At 36.4% G+C, this 19,685-nt stretch overlaps 3 protein-coding genes across 7 annotated transcripts; 2 read left to right on the forward strand and 1 right to left on the reverse strand.

Annotated features, from left to right (window-relative positions):
- Window positions 1-4,660: 4,660 nt before the first annotated feature.
- Window positions 4,661-8,151, reverse strand: LOC121798991 (ribonuclease P protein subunit p29-like). Of its 5 annotated transcripts, none has more exons than XM_042198287.1 (10): window positions 7,879-8,151; window positions 7,491-7,672; window positions 7,027-7,062; window positions 6,867-6,943; window positions 6,502-6,764; window positions 5,928-5,996; window positions 5,792-5,850; window positions 5,573-5,674; window positions 5,352-5,461; window positions 4,661-5,275 (listed from the first exon to the last, which is right to left on the reverse strand). In XM_042198287.1, exons 2-9 carry the CDS (start codon window positions 7,663-7,665, stop codon window positions 5,364-5,366), a joined length of 879 nt encoding a protein of 292 aa, XP_042054221.1. In that variant the 5' UTR covers window positions 7,666-7,672; window positions 7,879-8,151; the 3' UTR covers window positions 4,661-5,275; window positions 5,352-5,363. The 5 variants fall into 5 exon arrangements, with proteins under 5 accessions (XP_042054221.1, XP_042054219.1, XP_042054220.1 ...); XM_042198285.1 differs by having other exon boundaries at window positions 4,661-5,260; window positions 7,879-8,147; XM_042198286.1 differs by having other exon boundaries at window positions 4,661-5,461; window positions 7,914-8,149.
- A 3,623-nt stretch (window positions 8,152-11,774) lies between these two features.
- LOC121800774 lies at window positions 11,775-12,506 on the forward strand. The gene has a single exon (XM_042200278.1). It carries the CDS (start codon window positions 11,775-11,777, stop codon window positions 12,504-12,506), a length of 732 nt encoding a protein of 243 aa, XP_042056212.1.
- A 2,689-nt stretch (window positions 12,507-15,195) lies between these two features.
- LOC121801383 (cell number regulator 8-like) lies at window positions 15,196-17,044 on the forward strand. Its single transcript, XM_042200864.1, has 3 exons — window positions 15,196-15,517; window positions 16,124-16,326; window positions 16,655-17,044. Exons 1-3 carry the CDS (start codon window positions 15,283-15,285, stop codon window positions 16,883-16,885), a joined length of 669 nt encoding a protein of 222 aa, XP_042056798.1. The 5' UTR covers window positions 15,196-15,282; the 3' UTR covers window positions 16,886-17,044.
- The last annotated feature ends 2,641 nt before the right edge of the window (window positions 17,045-19,685 follow it).

The raw sequence follows: 19,685 nt of genomic DNA on the forward strand, positions 1-19,685 counted from the left end.
GAGTCCTCTCGGCATCAGACGCCGAGCTGGTGGTTTTCGGCCTCTCCGGCTCCTTGGACTCCGAAGATTTGCGGCTCAGCTTATTCAATATGTTCACTACCGAAAAACAAGGAAACAAGGTTAGTTTTCGCCGCTAAAGCAGTAAGGCATAAAAAAGAAATCCTCACCCTCAGTCTCTTCGTCCGAAGACGAGATATTGAACACGAGGTCGCCCTTGACGAGCTCAGTTTCCGAGTATTGTTTCCTAATCATAGGAATCTTATTGAGCTCGCCCTCGAGCTCGGCCAACGGTTCTAACCGAGGATGGGGAATCACGGACTTCGGCCCTCTCCAAGGAAAGCCCGGAGCCGAAGTCCTATTATAAAAAAAGAAACGGTTTTGCCATTTCGGCCACTTGGTTTTGCAGAAGGCCCTAAAAGGCTGTAAGGGGATCAAGTAAAACCAAGATCCCTTCCTTTTAAACTGGAAAAAATTAAGGATTGCCCGCAGAGACAGATCCTTATCTAGACTACGGAGTTCGGCAGCAAAAGCCGACAAGTGCCTCCAAGAATTCGGAGTCACCTGACCTAAAGGGAGTTGAAAAAAATCAAGAAGCTCTGCAAAAGGTGGGGGAAGAGGGAAACGAAGCCCGCATTCTAAGCAGGCTTCGTAAACGGTGGCATAACCCTCCGGCGGGTCGTTAGCCCTATGATCATCGTCGGGAACCACCGCCTTCCCCCCGGGAAGAAGATATTTTTCGTGTAGAGATATCACGGTGTCCTTACTCAAGACGCTGTGAAAGTATTCTACAGTCTTCTCCCCGGACTCTTTCCGGCTAGAAGACCCCTTGCCCCCTTTCCTACCGCTACCTAACTCAGAAGAAGAAGAAGAAGACATGGTTCTTACTCTTCGCAAAATCTGAAGAAATTCTGAAGAAATTCTTGAAAGCGGAAGGAAATTTTTACGCAAAAGAGAGAGATTGCAGAAGAAGCAATAGTAAAAGTGTTCAACTGATGAAGAAAGGACGTATTTATCAGATTCGGAGAAGATTTCAAAATCATCGCACCGTTTCGAATCCCACCTTTTCAGGATTCAACGGCCGGATTTTACTGTCGCATTTAATGCAGTCACGCGCAAGGCACGTCCCCTGACGTCAGCCTCCCCCGTACCTTTATCCAGATCCAGAATACCGAAGTGACTCGCTTCGCCGAAGTGATTCACTTCGCTTTTCGGGGAGGGTAGTGATGGAGTACGTACTAAACAAGCCCAATAGCAGTGACGGCCCATCAGCCCAAAGCCCAAGGAAGAGTATCAGTTCGGCATTACCAAAGAGTTCGGCCCTAGCCTACAGCTCGGTAAAAGCCGACCAATCAGTTCGGCATTACCAAAGAGTTCGGCCCCAGCCTACGGCTCGGTAAAAGCCGACCAATCAAGCTCTACTCTCAGATCGGCAAAAGCTGCTCGGCAATAGTTCAGCAGTTCGGTCTCAGTATTCGACCGAACTGGAAGATAGTCAACTCATGCAGGATCACATGCAGGATAGTGGACCAAGTACAGAGATAGTGGACTCATGCAGGATCTCATGCAAGATAGTGGACCCATGCAGGATCTCCATGACCTCCACGACATCCACAACCATCATTAGTTGTGATGCAAGCCACGATCTTAGTTCAATGTATAAATAGAACTTAGATCAGATAGAAAGGGGTAAAAGTTCTAAAGAAGCTCTCTAGAGATAAGATATCAAATAGCAAGTCTGTATTGTAAGCTGTAGAAAACAGATCAAGCAATACAACTCTGCCCTCTTTTCTTCCCGTGGACGTAGATTTACCTCAGTAAATCGAACCACGTAAATCTCTGTGTCGTGATCTGTATTTTCCTGCATTCATCACCATCAAAAATTCGCCAAACCATCAACTATATATTCTGTTGCCCCACTAAATCTCAAGGTGGGGTTTGGGGCTCAACTATATTTTTCTTTTCGACCCTAGCCATTTTAGTAGTGGTATTAGTTTAAAGAAGTTGACGGACGTGGTAGCACAATTCCAATATTTTGACTTGCTTTAAATTTACCTACCTACTAACAAACAAATACTAATAAAATATAAGCCACAAACGGTTACAGACTAAATTTCCACATTGATTGTGAGAACAACAAATATGGGGTATATAGAATAAATGGACTTTCTCCTAACAGACTAGTCTTTTAGAATGAGTTATCCTGTTTGGTCTGTATCAATTGGTGCTTTCATTGAGAGCCCAAACGACTCGGAGTGGTGGCCGGGCAACGAACTCGCCGTGACCAACGAGTGCGTTTGGGACCGCTCGGAGTGGTGACCCACGGAGTGGTGGCCGGGCAAAGAATCCGCCGTGACCAACTTGGCAGTGACCAACGAGAACTCGGAGTGGTGGCCTAGCAAAGAACCAGCCGTGACCAACGTGGCCGTGACCAACGAGGACGTTGGCCCTTAAAGGAGGGTCGAATGTTATGGACTCAATTCCCACATCGGTTGTGAGAACAACAAATGTGTGGTATATAGACTAAATGAGCTCTCTCTCCTAACAGACTACTTGTCTTTTTGGATGAGTTATCCTGTTTAGTCTGTATCACAAAGTTACATTTACACCCGATGGCGTAATCAATATATCACAAATAGATGAGATATTGTATTTAGTTCGCATCAGTTTTTATTTTATCAATTTAATTTATTTCTAATATATTAAACTATATTATTAATTTTATAAATCATATATAAAAATAAAGCTTAAGTATCCATTTTTTCTATACCATAGGACAAATGAATAAAATAAATCAAAATTTTGTTTTACTTTACAATTTGTATGCATCAAATAAATGAAAATAAAGGAATAAAAGAATTAATTAAATTTTGATTTTTATATAATTTATAAATTTAACAACCTTCATAAAAAAATAATTTTAAAATGGATTAAACAAGAACATACTCACTCACGGCATATATACATGGATGGATGTGTGATAACAAGTAACTTTCTTAAGTTGCTAACCCTCAGTGTATTAAAAATGTCAATACGATGCTATTAAAATGTCAACATAAACTTAGTTGATATTTTAATAAATTATGTTGACATTAATACTTAAAATGTCAATTCAAAATTTTATAAATATTTTAATGTGATTGTGTTAATATTTTTAATATACTGCTTTAATGAATTAGTAAGTTAACAATTTAAGAAAAAAATTAGCAGTATATTTAAATAATTACTCCACTAAATATCAATGCATCATATGCAGGCATTAATAAACGTCAATTAAGATATCTAAATTAAACATCAATAAACAGTGGAGTCAATTAAAGCATGTGTCTAGAATTCCTTCTTGTCCTATTTATCTATGTTATTTAATTACTACGGAGTACTCCTATTATTAAATTTTACTTGTTTTAGGTAATTGAAAAACTCAAAAATTGAGAACCATCCATGTAGTATATGAAACTTTATAATTACTCGGATTAACTATTCGTTCTTGTGTTTGATATCTTATTTTTTATCTTTAACATTGATATCTCTATATTTAATATTTGCTGTTGATTTTAGTACTAATAAAAAAAATACTGCATCAACTCGTAATGCAACTTTTATATAACTACAATGCAATGCTTTAAAATTAATATTAGTCGTCTAGATCCCGATCCAATGGATTATTATTGGCATAAATTTTCTTTTTCATCTGTCCCTAATTACTTAGCACTTTTACATTTCACATATGATATTCCACTAATTTATTTTATTTCACTCGTATTTTATTTCACTAACTTAATTTTTCCACTTACTTTTCCCTATATTTATCAAAATTCATGTCAAATCAAACGGAGTCAACTAATGGGGGACGGGGAGAGTATGTTTCGGATTAGTTGTGTACAAAAGAGTTGGTTGCACACGCACCCCTATACATTAATATTTTATTTCAATAAGCGAAGAACATCTTTAGAAATTTAAGAGCTTATAAAGTATCACACGTCTCATTAAATTTTGTAAAAATGCTAGTAGTAACATCAGGCAAATGTAGTTTTCGATCTCAATTATATGCATAAAGTGGTGATTAATTGCAGAAAGATTAGGTATCATGAACTTAGAAAATTCACAAGTCTGAGACTTGAAGAAATAAACACCCATTAAAATCATTATTATAAGAACACAGAAAATTAATTACTACTCAGCTTTGCTTTGCTTAGAATGAAGGAATAAATGATCCCCACTGTTGCATAATAACATAGTAGTATAATGTAAATTCCACCTCAATGAAAATTATCATATTCAGGTTCAACTACTAACAGACTAATCTCATCAGCCTACAATAAATTTCAGTATCTCTCTATCATCCACCATGAAAATGCCTACCAAATATACTCCGGGCCTGGAATGAATTAATAAATAGTACTCCCTCCGTCCCACTTTAGAAGTCATGGTCACTTTTGCACACCCATTTTATAAAAATCATAATAAATAGTTAAAGTGGAGAAATGGTAAAGTAAGAGAGAAAATAATATAGCGAAGAGTCTTCTCTACATTATTATCTCTCTTACTTTACCATTTCTCAACTTTAACTATTTATTATGATTATTACAAAATGGGTGTGCAAAAGTGACCGGGACTCCTAAAGTGGGACGGAGGGAGTATTAATCAAAGCTAAAGTCCAAGCTATTCAAAAGGTTTGATTCTAATTATTTGAAAAATTACTCACCAAAATTCTTTGAAATAAACAATTGCATGAAGTAAGAAAAATAACAGAATTATATCTACTGGATCAGTTTTATAACTTGGCTACAACAGGGGAGAACACGACGGATCGGCCGCCAATCAGGGTCAGGAGAACTTGGCTGGAGCAGCAGAAAGCCCAGACACCTCAAAGCTTGAAAGATTGTCTTCTACATACTGAATGTAATGATGACATTATGACAACAATGACGAGGATGTTGTCCAGTTCATATCGGTCGACCACATCCACATGTGTCGTGGACGAGTAACTTTTTTCTTCTTAATTCGAGGAGCTGATCCGGGAACATGGTCGACCAATCGTGGGTAATGATACTGAAATTGTCGATGGTTGTGGAGCTAATGGTGTTGAAGTAGAACGTACTTCTACGAATCTGAGCGTGAGCTCAATAGCATCTAGTTCGAATGCCTCCAAGACCAGGAGGTAGAGAAAATTCTCACCAAAAATTTCTAAAATTATCAAGCATGTCGTGTCCTATATATCGGTATTCGCCAAATTATCAAGCATGTCGGCTTCTTCTGCCAGCTGTTGGCATTCGAACTGATATTAGGTGTTCAACCTAAGTATTGAGGCTCTAACTGATATTTACTCAAAAACATTAAAGTGGAGAACTCACTCATAGCAAAAATTATGGGACCAAGTTTCTGGATACAAGTTTATCTCCATTCAATGTAATCTTCCAGTGATTAGCTTCGAGCATAAAAACAGATAACTTTTTGGGCACCACTGCAAATTAAAAACCGAATTCATGAAATCAGTCAAACAATTTGAACCAAACAAAAGATGAATATATCTTAAAGATAACCATCATGTTCTGCTGGGGAGAAAAATTACTACCTTCGAATTTGCTGTCCTGCGTAACAATTCCAAATGTTTCTTTAGTTTCTCGAACCATGATGCCATGTAACCCAACGTAGGCAGCAGTTTTACACTGAACAACTACACAGACACCAATGGTTAAAGTCCTAATTTACATCAAGCATACTGTGACTATCACGGTGAAGTATTATTTGAGATTTACTAGACAACAGTTGAGGAATGAGTAAGTTTTCGAACCTAAAATGATTGCACCGTGTAGGTCGACATTAAGGAAGCACTGAGCCAACTGTTCTCTCCTGCATTCAAGAATACAACCTTGCATACATTATGAGATAAAGCATTACTAAAAGATGAAAATAGCATAAAAACTAACCCAGCAATTTTAAGAAGCTTCTGTATATAGGATTTCCACTTTTCATGCATAGCTTTAAAGATGTCAAAGCTGAAAATTCAGCAAAATAAATTCAGGCATTACAAGAAAAGCAAGGACTGATTCCTATGACAGTCAATGAAGGTTGGATTTCTTACGAGAAAAGTATCTGGTAAACCTATCTATCCAACGAGTGGTTACACACGCATCCCAGGAAGACGCATGCAAACCATAACTTTAAACGTACCCAATAAAGAATAAAAAGGCAAAACAAGCGAAAAACCAAACACCTTCCTCATAAATCCACTTATTGGTGGATCATCACAGAAGCATATTTTACGTGAATGATATGTCAAATTGCAATCACTACATATATATTAGCATTGCAATCACACAAGCGAAAAACCAAACACCTTCCTCGTAAATCTACTTATCTTCTACAAATAAAGAACATGCTACAAGTTTGCATATTAAGTAGTACGAACTAAGTATGAAAAACAAACACAGGCACAAATATATTAACATTGCTTGAGGCAGGCCTCACAAAGAGCAACACATAACTGGATAGTGAACTGACTTGTGGAATGCTTTCGGCAAATCAAATGTTCCAATACTCTTATGTTGCTTCAGGGACATATGCTTTATAGAGCGTTTTGAGCCATGTTGTTGTGCTCTCATATGACCAGAATTTGAACTGCCACTTCTCTGGACAAAATTATCAAGCAGTATTGTATTCTCGATTTTTATATTTTTGGATCCCTGCATGTATTTCTTAGCTGAATCACCATGTTGGAAAAGCTCATGTAAAACTCCATTAACTGTGACTTTACCTTCAGAAACCTGCACAAATAGAGTAAATAGAGAAGTAATTGTTAACTTGATTTCAAGTTAAAATCAATGCAAATGACAACACAGATGCTCAGAGTCAAATGTGACACTAACTTGTACACCAGTTGGTAGCAAGTTTTCATGAACAAAGTGAGAAAGCTTCAAGTAGGCAGGCTCATTTACTTCTGTATCTGTAAAATAAGGTGGTTAATATTAAGAGATCTTTATCAAACTCAAATCCGAACAGGCACCATTTTTTTTTGCACAACAATACCTTCTTTAGAAGTACGATCTGGAAAAGAAAAGTTGCCTGCATAGCAAATCCAGGGAGGCACATGATATCAGACAAGAGGATCATGCTAAAGACTTTAAAACTTGAAATGACATTCTCTTCGAAGAATTCGCAAAATTAAAACATAGTACTATTGTTTCACAGATAATAACACTAAAGTTTCAATTACATGTATCACTTCTCACCATAACAATCATGTGAAAGAGTCCCTTTGATCACAACATAAAAGTTTGACAATAAACATGAGTAACACCCAAACTAATCAATAGCAGACTATGTTTAGATATACATACTTTATTGGAGAAGGAAAAGTATTATGCAGCTGCAATTAGTTATATTTTAAGAATGTAATTTGCTAACTGAGAACTAATCATCCCAACAGGTAATGGTACAGCAAGAAACTTAAAATAACAAGATGAAGAACATAATCATACTAAAAGATAAACCTTTTTTAGATGAAGATATCGAGAGGGGCTTATTGAGTGGTGAATCTACAAAAAATGTTTTCTTATCTTCAGCTGGCCTTTTCTTGCTCATCTGTTGCTGTGACTGAACCTCTGACTTTGCTTGAGAAAATCGTCTCTCTAGAGCTTCCAGGCTACGTCTCCTTTGGTCTTCCATACTAGGTCTAGGTTAAACAGTTTTTTTTTAAAAGAAATTAGTTAACAATTATAGTTAACAACTGAATGAACAATAGATAGTGATGCAGGATTCATATGAAACAACCATTGCAAGCATATAAATAATCAGACCATTCGAAAAGTCGACACCCAATTTGTGAAAAGTAAAAACATTAATGGAGTAACTAATAAGCCGAGCACCTGAGAATCTTACCTCTTGACTCAACACCAAATAACGGAAAAAATTACCTATACAGCAACGTCGACGGATGGTGGACGCATTTTTGGTGGAGAATTTGAGTAGGGGAGATTTATTGGAATAGGTAGGGCGGCGGTGGCAAATCAGAGGTGGAGGCGGGAAGGGGATGCAGTGGTTGCAACCAAGGTAAGAAAATTATTTTATTGAAATTTTGGGGGATACTAACAACTTTGTAAAATTCTAAATCATCCCTGACATAAAATAAACAATTAATTAGGCACAAGAATCCCTTAGGAATGTGATTTTGATAGATTACTAATTTGAAAATATTAAGAAAGTTGATAAGATTTTAAATTTATGGAGTACTATTAATTAATTAAATTCAATTAGGTAATAGTTATAATTATTGAATTAACGAATCAACCTACTAACTAAGTATTTTTCTATTACTATATCTAATTTATTCATTATTTTTCTAATTCATCACTTTAATAATTAAATTAAGATTTTCCCAGTTTGGTATGGCTTATAATAATAATATAATACTATAATAATATAATAATTTATTGTAGTTCGTGGCGAAGCCAGAATTTTTACGCTGTGCCCAAGTCACGATTAATAGTTGATGTAGGTGACATCGGAAGCTCGAAATAATCAATATTTTAAATTTTTATGTATGTATATGGATGAAAACGAATTGTTGATGATGTTTAAATGTCCAACCTAGAAAATATAAATAAAAACATAAAGTTTACAAGTAAAATAATTTTAAATTTTTTTTATTATAAGTATAATGATGGATTATGAAGAGATATTAATGGAATATAGTAACAAATCGACATTATAATGCATTAATTGTAGTACTAATATAAAAGAGAGAAAAGCTGCATAAACAAAAGGATGAAGAAAATGACGCCAAATGGAGTCACCCACGGGACATACGGTTCACAAGGCAGCATTCACAACCAACTACGCCACTGAAATTATACGTAAATTACAGTTTGCATATAATATATATAGGTAAATGGGAAAATGATGGGTGGGCCATGAGCCCCCATGGCCTAAACGTGGCTTCATCAGTGATTCTAGTTATTTATTGATATTATAATAGAACATAGTTCATAATTTCAAATTTTTATCAAGACTTTCTTAGTTATTAATTTATAATAAAATAATAATAATAATAATAATAATAATAATAATAAGTATAGGCTTAATTTTGTACTATTATTCATAATTTAAATAAATATATTATACTAATTGGAATAAAATATTAATTGTTAGTTTTAATAACATCTATATATAATTAATAATAATAATTATGATTAGAATTAGAATTAAAATTGTGATTATATTTTTATTTTTTATTTTATAATCAAGCATGATTCATAATTCTAAAATATATTCAGAATTTGCTAATTAATTATTAATTTATAATATAATGGATAATAATAATAATAATAATAACATTATTATAGTAGTAGTAGTATAAACTAATAAAAATACTTTTTCCGTCCCACTTAAGATGTTCTCATTTCCTTTGTAGTTTGTCTCACTCAAAATGTCCATTTTCTATTTTTGTAAAAAAAAATGGGAAATCAGAATCTTGAAAAGTTGTACTTATTACTTTCATGTTTTTACGATTATGATTACTTTCGTAATTTGATTAAAAAATCAAACAAATATCAAAGTTTAAAAACAGATTGTTTTTCAGACGGAATCATAACAAACATGCACGAACACTACATTAATCTAATCCCTTTGATAATTTTTTGATTGATCTTCAATGGAAGCTTCTAGTTCCCAAAGAATAACAATATCGTTGATGTGTTGTTGATATATCTCAGTTTCGATCTTACTACTACTACTACTTTATAATGTATCTTGAGAGAGTTGACTTTTTTAACCTGTGGTGGGAAGATGTTATTGACTTTTGGAAAAAGCAGAGTGGGGGCTACCAAATATTTGAGCACAAAATACAATGGAGAAAGGTTAAATAGAAAAAGTTGTTTGCATGTCTAATCGAAGTTGCAGTTGTGTGCAAGGTTTTGGAAAGCAACCCCACCACCAGTGTCTTTTGCAATCAATTAACTTTCTTCAAATTTATGCCTAAATTCATCATTCTTTGTTAGAAGATCGTCGAACATGTTGGTGGTGCCAACTAGCCCTCCCTTCATCAAACTCTACCCAATCACTCATACCAAATTCCCATCTTCCGGTGCCCAATAAATATTCTTAGTTATTACCTCGGTGAAATGGGTCAAAATTGGTATACATATTTACTGATCCATTAGAGTTTGATCCTGGTAAAAAAATTTGTGGAAAACGTAAATATGTACATAAAGTTTACCACACAGAAATAACACAAAAGTGGCTTCTGTATTCTGTCTCATGTCTTGTATTGTCCCTATAGACTAGTTGAGTGGGGCAATAAAAACATACAAAATGAACAGTAAAAACAGAATAAAGTGAGTCTGGAGAATACCCATTTTAATTTTACTATCTCATTTTACCCTTCAAACCCCAAAATGACCGCTATATGCTCTGCATTAATTTATACTTTCATCTCCTATTTCAAAACAATATTATGCTATATAGTATAGGTGTATATCTAGAGCTGGAATGTGATGCAAACTACAATTAGCTGATGCTTATGAAATTAGATAAAAACCCAAAAAATTTAATAAAACTATAAAAGAGTAAATATGATGAATGAATAAAAAGTGGGGTGCAAGTATCCCACTTCAATCGGCTCCATTAATTCCAATAATAAAGGTTGCGTAACTAGTGCCCAAACCCACTTATAGAGCCCTACCCCTTTTAAAATAAGTGTAGTGATGCATATATGTAAGTTTATAATTAATGGAGTAATATTTATATGGTGACACATTCAATTAGGATCGAAGCTTGAGATAAGATATGCCTTTATTTCGTTTGGTAGCATTCTCGCTTATATTGATAAGGTGATAATGACATGCAACATGTTATTTTCAACAACAAATCAATAAATAGAAATAGAGTGGTAATGTAGAGCCATAAATTGGTCCAATTCGATGTATAAAAGCACAAGAAATCCAAACTCAACGTGTTAGTAAGTTTGATACAATTTATAAACATAGACTACACATTCTAATAGTACTGTCTCTAACGATGAAAACAAAAATATCTTATCAAAATCATCTTTTACGAAGATAATAGCAAAAAAATCTTGTTTTAGTAGTATATTTTTTTACGGAAAACCACTAATAAAATTATACTCCACGTACCAGTACCACATCAATATCAATATAAAAATAAAAATAAAAATAAATTTAAATTGTGAGATATGCCTTAGCCGCATCATAGCAACCACCTTGAATGCATTAATTACTATCCCGGTCAGTAAAATAATTTCACATTTTACTATTTTGAGTATCCATGATTTAAAGTTTCATTTATCAACTTTTATTTTAACTAGATAGACCCCATGATTCATCTAAATTATTACACTCACATTCTATTATAAAATTAATATTTAAAAACGAAGTCAACATTCCATTAATTTATTTTTGCATTTTTTTCCACAAAGTGAAACAACTTTTTAACAGGTACCGAGTCAAAATAGGACTATAAATGACGAACGAACAAAGGGATTACAAAATTACTGCACTAGTCACGACCTTTTATTTTATTTACAGTAGAGTTATAATATTAGTATATTACAACGAAATAATTAATGTGTTAAAAATTCTGAATTCAAATTTATGTATTCGTAAACGCATTTTGAGAGACAATAATATCCCCCAGCAGGCAGAGGCAGCACGCACGTACAAACTAGATACGCGCATCGAAATGCAACGCATGAGTTATATATAGAGAGCGAATTGGTAAATTTACGCAACTGAATTTTCACAAAATTTGACAGGAAAAAAATGAAAGGTAGTATATCGAAGCCATTGTCGAGCCCTAGACGGGCGGAGAAGTTTCCGCCGCCGCTAATGCGGTTCCTGCGAAGCAACGTCGGCAGCCGGAGCCGGAGCCGGAGCAGGTCGCGGTCGAGTCCCATATTTAACCTCCGCGGAAGGAGAAGCGCGCCGGCAGCCATCGAAGAACCATCCTCGCCGAAAGTCACCTGCATCGGCCAAGTCCGCATCCGCCGCTCCAAGGCCACGAGAGCCGTGAAAAAACGCCGCCGCTGGAAAAGCCTCTGCTTCGGAAACAATCCGTTAGGCGGATTGCTCTGCAAGTGCAGCTCAATTTTCGGGTGGGGATACAGCAAAAAGGTCGATTCCAAAATTGAAAACCTAAGCAATGGACATTATGAGAGCCCCGCCGAAAATAAAAGGGGATTTATGGAAACTTATTCCCCTCCAAAAAATGCGTTGATGTTGACCAGATGCAGATCTGCTCCCTACAGATCTTCGTCCTTGGGAGGTCGATTTTGGGGCTTCGATAATGAAGACAAATCGGATGAATTAGCGATAAGCAGCAATAGTGAAAAAGAAGAAGAAGAATTAGAAGAGATGGAGAATTCAGCTGAAAATGTTGAAGAAATGAAGAAAATTGGCGGCGATGCGCAGCGGCTAAGGAGGTGTAAATCGGAGCCGGCGAGTACAGGAGAAAGACTAGCTGTTTCACAACCCAGTTTAATTGTTAGGGGATGATGTTGCCTGGTAAATCAATTTCATTAACTTTCTATTATTTGTTGGTTGCTGCTCATCAAACTTCTTTCGTTACTCTTTTTAATTACTGTGAATAATATTTTTTTCAAAATTAAAATAACATCATTTCGGTTTTATTTTTCTCCTACTACTCTTTTGTGACTTAATTCACAAAATAATACTCCACTATTATTATACAATAAAATTTAAGTCACAAAGCAATATTATTATACAATAAAATTGCATATCAGAAAAATCCTCATGTGTACTGCTTCTACTATCTTTGCAACTTTTTCAAATGAGTACATTTTCAATGTAAGTAATCCCTCGTAGTAATAGAGACATTTTTTTAAATAGAGAATAATAAAAATGTGTGTAATGTATTAAATAAAAAGATAATGGAGTATGAGATTGGAAAGTAGAAATAAGAAATGTGTTGATTCCACTATTATGGAACATACCAAAATGACAAAATGACTCTACTAATATAGAACGGATAGAGTAATTTGATTAGACCTATATTCACCTTTTGCTATATGATTTGAGATCAAGTCAATTGTAGTAATTAGTCAATTCATGTGAACATTTCAATACGATTATGTAACTTGTAACTGGAACTAGAGAATATATATGTACAAGTGGTAAAGTTGATAATTGAGTTACTAGCATATAGATGGATGGTGTAATAAAAATGCAAAAAAATGCATAACTTAACGTGGCAGCGGTGATATGCGCATAAATAAATTTATTTGGCATTGAGCTCATTTTTGTTGTACTTGGCTTTAGAGCATTCACAGTAGGACGGATGTCCCGGCGGACATCCCGACGTACTTCCCAAAAACACCTCCTGCCACGTCATAGGGACATCCCAATGCACAATGACGGACATCCCCAAGGACATCCCGACGAACATCCACAATAATAAAAAAATTACAAATTCACCAAATTAAACAATTTAGGGAATTAAAATTTCGACACGAATACGGACGGAGAAAGTGCAATGATAATTTCATTAAATAAAAAAAGTACATTTCAACAAAAAAAGTATAAACAAATTACATTCTAAATATCAACGACGACCCATCCGCTTCCATAGCTCTTCAATTATATCGTTCTGGAATCGAATATGGGCTTGTCGTTGGCGCATGTTGGCAAATGCACGCCGTGGCTTGGACCGGCAGCATCAACATCATCATTGGCCCAATCAGTCAGTGTTGGACCTTCATCTTCGACAATCATGCTGTGCATGATAATACATGTGTACATGATATCAGCTATGCTGTCAATATACCACAGCCGTGATGTATCCTTCACTGCCGCCCATCGAGCCTAGAGCAAACCAAACGCCCGCTCCACACCCTTGCGCGCTGCCTCGTGACGACCCGCAAAATAGATCTTCTTTTCTTCTGTTGGGCATCTGATCGTCTTCATAAAGACGGGCCACATAGGGTATATCCTATCCGCCAAATAATAGTCCATATTGTGCTGGTTGCCGCTGGGGACGAAACTGACGGCCAGACCAACACCCATGCACTGGTCGTTGAAAAGGGGCGATGACTGGAGGACATTAATGTCGTTGTTCGACCCGGCTACTCCAAAATAGGCATGCCAAATCCACAGCCGGTAGTCAGCTACCGCTTCAAGGATCATCGTGGGATTCTTGCACTTGAAACCGGTAGTGTACACCCCTTTCTAGGCAGCGGGGCAGTTCTTCCACTCCCAATGCATACAATCTATGCTGCCCAACATTCCCGGAAACCCGTGCTGACTCCCGTGCATATCTATCAGAGCTTGGCAATCTTCGGGGGTAGGCTTCCGAAGATACTTATCCCCGAATATCTCCCTAACGCCCTCACAAAAATACTTCAGACAATCGCGGGCAGTCGTCTCGCCGATGTGGAGGTACTCATCGAACATGTTGGCCGCACCTCCGTATGCCATCTGCCTGATTGCGGTAGTGCACTTCTGTATGGGCGTGCGGCCGGGTTTACCAATCGCATCCTCCCTCATCCTGAAATACTCGTATCGGCACTCTAAAGAGCCCACGATACGCAGAAATAGCGGACGATGCATCCTAAAACGTCGTCGGAACATGTTCTCCCCAAACCGCGGCTCCGGAGCGAAGTAGTCCTCATACAACCGACGGTGTGCAGCGATGTGGTCCCGGGGTACTATAGTTCGACGATAGATGGGTTGAGGTACCGCCGGCTGCTGCTACTGCAAGGCCTCTTGTATCGCGCCATTTATCTCCCTGGACGTAACGGACCGCAACTGTTCTCTAATTCGCAGGTGTCCGTAGCGGACGTCCTCATCCGTCCCTCCCACGCCTAATGGCGGATGTCCCGCGCGGACGTCTGGCACGCCTGTCGAACGTCCGCCGGGACGGCTGCAGTTGTGGATGCTCTTAGCAATGCTATATTTCCAAAACAAAGTGAATGACAGACGTAGAATTAATTTGAATACTGTATTAATCTATTTTTACTTGTCAAATAAATATTATAGTTGGATATAGCATTGACATGACATAATGCCGTATTGTTATATGTAGTAAAAATTTTCTCCTAACAGTGTCAAAGCAATTGTTTTTCAAGGTTTTTGGCAAAATCAAACTAGTGAGTTCCATAAAATGAAATGATGATTAATCACAAATTCCTTCCCTTCTACTATTCCACGTGGCTATGCTTATCATAGAATAATAATATTAAATTACTACAAAAGTTGTTCGTTGGGAGCTCATTCACAGACCACTTGTAAAGGAGTACTAACAATTTTAGTGCAAATGGCGATTTCTGATGAATCCCACCCTCTTTTACCGAATCAAGAAGAAATTGAGACGGCAAATAAGAAGAAATCCGGCGTCCCCGTCGGCAAGATTGTGGCGGCGATCCCGGTGGGATGGACGGCAGACGGTCTACCCGTGTCTGAACCCATGATGGAGAGGACCCACTGGGATTCAGGTCTCTTCTCTTGTCTTGGGAGGAACGACCAATTCTGCAGTAGCGATCTTGAAGTTTGTGAGTTTTCTTGTTTTCCCCCCCTTTAGTTCAAGATTACTGTACTAAATTTTTCGCATTGGTTTCTTATTATATGCCGAGAATTTTGATGATCGTTGTTTTTTTTTGTTTGAATTTGGTTTGTGGGTCTGTGGCCAAGATAGATAAAAGTAGTAGGCTAATTTATATCGTTTCCTAAAATTGATTACAAATTTGGGATATCCCAAAGCCCTTGATAATTTCAACAGTTTGAGATATATATATTGCTTGATTCACATCTAGAATTGGAGAAATGCTTGTGATGCAGAGATAATTACTCAATAATAGGGGTGTTAGAGTTTGCAAGATTGTATTCTGGGATTAAATATGTATTGTTTTTTATTCATTAGATAACTCAATCCTATATGGATAATCATGGGATAATTAGTCATAACTAACCCTATATGACTAAAATAATCTTACAACTCAATCCAGATTATATCTTAGTACTCCGTATTATTTTATCTTGGAAATCGAACACCACCAATGTATATTGTCAATCTTGAATAGTAGATGGATATATCTCTTGTCATAGTATTATTATACTTTTGGTCTCTTTGAGCTGTTTGGATTTATAATATTGGGCAGGTTTATTGGGTAGTTTGGCTCCTTGTGTGCTCTACGGGAGCAATATAGAACGGCTTGGATCGTCTCCCGGTACATTTGCTAATCACTGCTTGCCTTATACTGGCCTGTATCTGATGGGGAACACCTTTTTCGGTTGGAACTGTCTTGCCCCTTGGTTCTCCTATCCCATCCGTACAGCCATTCGCCGCAAGTTTAATCTAGAGGTTAGCTATCGGGTTATGTTCTACTCTTCAAGCTATGTTATGATTCAGGAGCAACCTGCAACCAGTTTAGAATGACTGTTACAACTTACAAAAGAGCAAAGTTTATCCTTGCAAAAACTTTTTGTGCTATTACATGGCGATACTTATTTAGTAGTCGTATCACACTGTTCTTGGTGTCATTCAGCCAATCTTGTTTACTTCCTTTTGAGTATGTGTGTGTGTGTGTGTGTGTGTGTCTGAGAGAGAGATAGCATCCTTTCTTGCCATGATTCATTTATGTGGAGTTATATTAAGAGGAGTTATGGATCTTATATTGCTTGCACAACAGGGAAGCATTGCAAGATCATGTGGGTGTTGTGGAAGCTTAGTAGAGGATGAAGTTCAACGTGAGAAATGTGAGACGGCCTGCGACTTTGCTACTCATGTCTTCTGCCATGCGTGTGCTCTTTGCCAGGAGGGGCGTGAGATCCGTCGTAGGCTTCCACATCCTGGCTTCAATGCCCAACCCGTCCTAGTCATGATTCCCCCCGGGGAACAGACCATGGGCCGTCAAGCATAAATGCCTTTCTGTTTCATGTCATTCATAGAAACCGTCTGCTTTTATACAATTGTGATGTGAAGTATGGTTGTTTGAGCCACTTGTTCTGTGTATTGGGTGGATGTGCATTTTGTTGAAATATAGTACATATAAATAATAAAACAAACATACTTTCTGGTATAAAAATGGCTACATAAAATTGTTAAATACCATTAACCAGTCTTTTATTCCTTTCATGAGAACCGAAGGAAACAATCTTAATCTTATTCCATCTCCTAAACATTACATACACCACCTCTCTTAGCCACATGTTAAATATCCAGAGAAAAATACCAGAAAAATCTTAAATGAACAAATCTAGCAAATAGGAAAGAAATGGAAAAAACCTAAACAAACGATAGATAAAATAACAAACTTGTAGAAATAAATCGAGCCCGCAACAAAAGAGTCAAATACACAAGAGCTGCTGAGATGGACTACTAATAGTTAGTACAGAATGGATAGCAGAGAGAACTGAAAACTAAGACCAGATTCAGAACTGTTGAATTAAACATGTTGAGGATTGGGAAAGCTAATGAAGAAACCTAAAATATTCAAGCCAGTGTTGAAGATATGTCCCTATTCCAGAGAATCAATGGTGAACATGAAAACTTTGTTTGGGGGAGGAATTGTACTGAGAAATGCTAAGATAGTGAAGTGAAGTTAAAAAAAAAACAAAGGATTCTCTTATGTATCAAACATTGGATAAAACTATAAAACAAGGTTTTTCTTGGATTTTCCTTTGTATCAAACACACCCTTAGATTGTGCAGCCTAGATACCAATCTTGCCTTCTAATAACACATTCGAGAATATGCTACAATTCGATCTTTTAGCCTCTTATCACTACAGAATGTGGTTTCAGGGAGTGATACATATTTCTAATGTACACTTTATATGATTCTATGATTAACTTATCTTGGCTCCTTATGATTGCATCTTAAGTAACAGTGCTCTGAGCTTATCACATTCCCAACTTTGATCCACGAACTAGTGATTTTACAGGGGTTTCATATGTTAAAAATGTTTTCGTTCATTAGCATTTTATGAATCATGGAGTACTATGTTAGCAAAGATAGCTAAATTTATTTTTTCTTTTGAGCTTTTGATGTAGAAACTATCTCCAATCCAATGCGTACACCAAACTCAAATTCTTTTTGGGTTTTTCAACATAACAAAAGTACAAAACTAAATATTGCTACAAAAATTTATGAGATATTGCAAATCATTCCATTATTATTTCATTAATGTGAATTAAAAGATGAATAAAAAATTACAATAATGAAGAAGCTCGATTTCAAGACTAGACAAGACGCTATAAGAAATAAAAATGCTTAAATGGAACTTCGAAATGCGCTAGTTGATCATTTGTGGGAACAATACACAAATTTTTATTCTTGAATTTTTAATTGTTGTTTTATATGTGCATTGTGGTATTTTTTTGTAGTTGTGATATTTTTAAATATGTTTCGATTTATATTTTAATTTTATTAAAGTAGGTGAAGTGTATTTTAATTTCAATTTAGTGTAATTTTTTTGAATATAAAGTAGGGAGATGATCAAAGTATAACTAATATTGTCACGCCCGCATTTTCTAAGGATAGAAAACACGGTTGATTGCGACTAGGTGAGGATTAAAGAAGCGGAGAAGAAAGGGAAAAACAACACAACTCGACCATAGCTCGAAACAAATGAGAATAGCACGAATAAAATCAGAGTATCTCAACAATCAACAACTCAAAATGAATATTATCCCAGCGATACAAGAATTAAAAAGAAGGACAACTACTTAGCGGAAGCATTTGAGAGAAGGAATATGCCACGTGTGAAGACATGACACATTCTAAACACTTAAATTTCTTCAACGGTCTTGCTCAACACCCACCACACCCGTCACGCTCAACCTGCACATTTTTAAAAAGAAATGCAGGGCTGAGTACTTGATGCACTCAGTGGACTCATGCCGAAAATATTTTATAAAAAGTATTTATCATGCCACCATTGAGTGACCTCGGGGTTTTAACTATAGAAATTCCCGAGACACTAAAATAATTTCCATCGTAAAATTCGGTTGATCAACCATTTTTTAATAGCTGTCTACCATATATGATCCATTGATGACAAGGAACGTGGCCACATTCCAAGTCATTAGACCGGCCAACTCGAAAGATGGCGCACGATCTCCATAGGTGTACACTAGCCTGAATAGGGACTCACTCCCTAGTCAGACCTGAATTCGATTATCCATTGATGGCAAAAGCCACATCAGATAGGTTCCATAGAATAAAACAAAACACGGCATGACAAATATTCACAACATTTTTCATAAAAATATACTTAGGACATAGCCCTTATTTAAAAAGAAAGTCTACCTCAAAAGTTTAACTCCTCAAACCACTTTACGTTGTCACCGCAAACAACTTGCACAAATTCACCCTTTTCGAACTAACACGATATGTAAAAATTAGACTTTGCAAAATAAATAAATTTACCAATGCATACATCCTATGGATGTGTGCTCAAATAATTCTTCGTTCTCATCAAATAAAACAGATCCATCAACTAAATAAAACATGTCTCAAACAAAAATTATACTTCCACCAATCGGCATTAGTCTTGCGTACAAGAGACACTCATGAAATTAACGTAACGTAGCCAAAAGAAAATAATCCCATAGCAATCAATCCACTCGCCCAGTGGCCCTAACAAATCATATTCAAACAAAATAAAGAAACAGGAAATACATATTATACTCCCAGCCACCAACATATATATACTCCTTA

The sequence above is a fragment of the Salvia splendens genome, chromosome 4 (genome assembly GCF_004379255.2).
Source record: "Salvia splendens isolate huo1 chromosome 4, SspV2, whole genome shotgun sequence".
NCBI classification, from domain to species: domain Eukaryota; kingdom Viridiplantae; phylum Streptophyta; class Magnoliopsida; order Lamiales; family Lamiaceae; genus Salvia; species Salvia splendens.

Bases quoted from the DNA above. Each gene is read 5' to 3' on its own strand.
- LOC121798991 (XM_042198287.1), bottom strand. From the start codon at position 7,665: ATGGAAGACCAAAGGAGACGTAGCCTGGAAGCTCTAGAGAGACGATTT. The intron at 7,063-7,490 runs GTTTATCTTTTA...TTTGCTATGCAG, and splicing joins GATATCTTCATCTAAAAAAG to GCAACTTTTCTTTTCCAGAT. The intron at 5,851-5,927 runs GTTAGTTTTTAT...TCTTGAATGCAG, and splicing joins AAGCTTCTTAAAATTGCTGG to GAGAGAACAGTTGGCTCAGT.
- LOC121800774 (XM_042200278.1), top strand. From the start codon at position 11,775: ATGAAAGGTAGTATATCGAAGCCATTGTCGAGCCCTAGACGGGCGGAG.
- LOC121801383 (XM_042200864.1), top strand. From the start codon at position 15,283: ATGGCGATTTCTGATGAATCCCACCCTCTTTTACCGAATCAAGAAGAA. The intron at 15,518-16,123 runs GTGAGTTTTCTT...AATATTGGGCAG, and splicing joins CAGTAGCGATCTTGAAGTTT to GTTTATTGGGTAGTTTGGCT. The intron at 16,327-16,654 runs GTTAGCTATCGG...CTTGCACAACAG, and splicing joins GCCGCAAGTTTAATCTAGAG to GGAAGCATTGCAAGATCATG.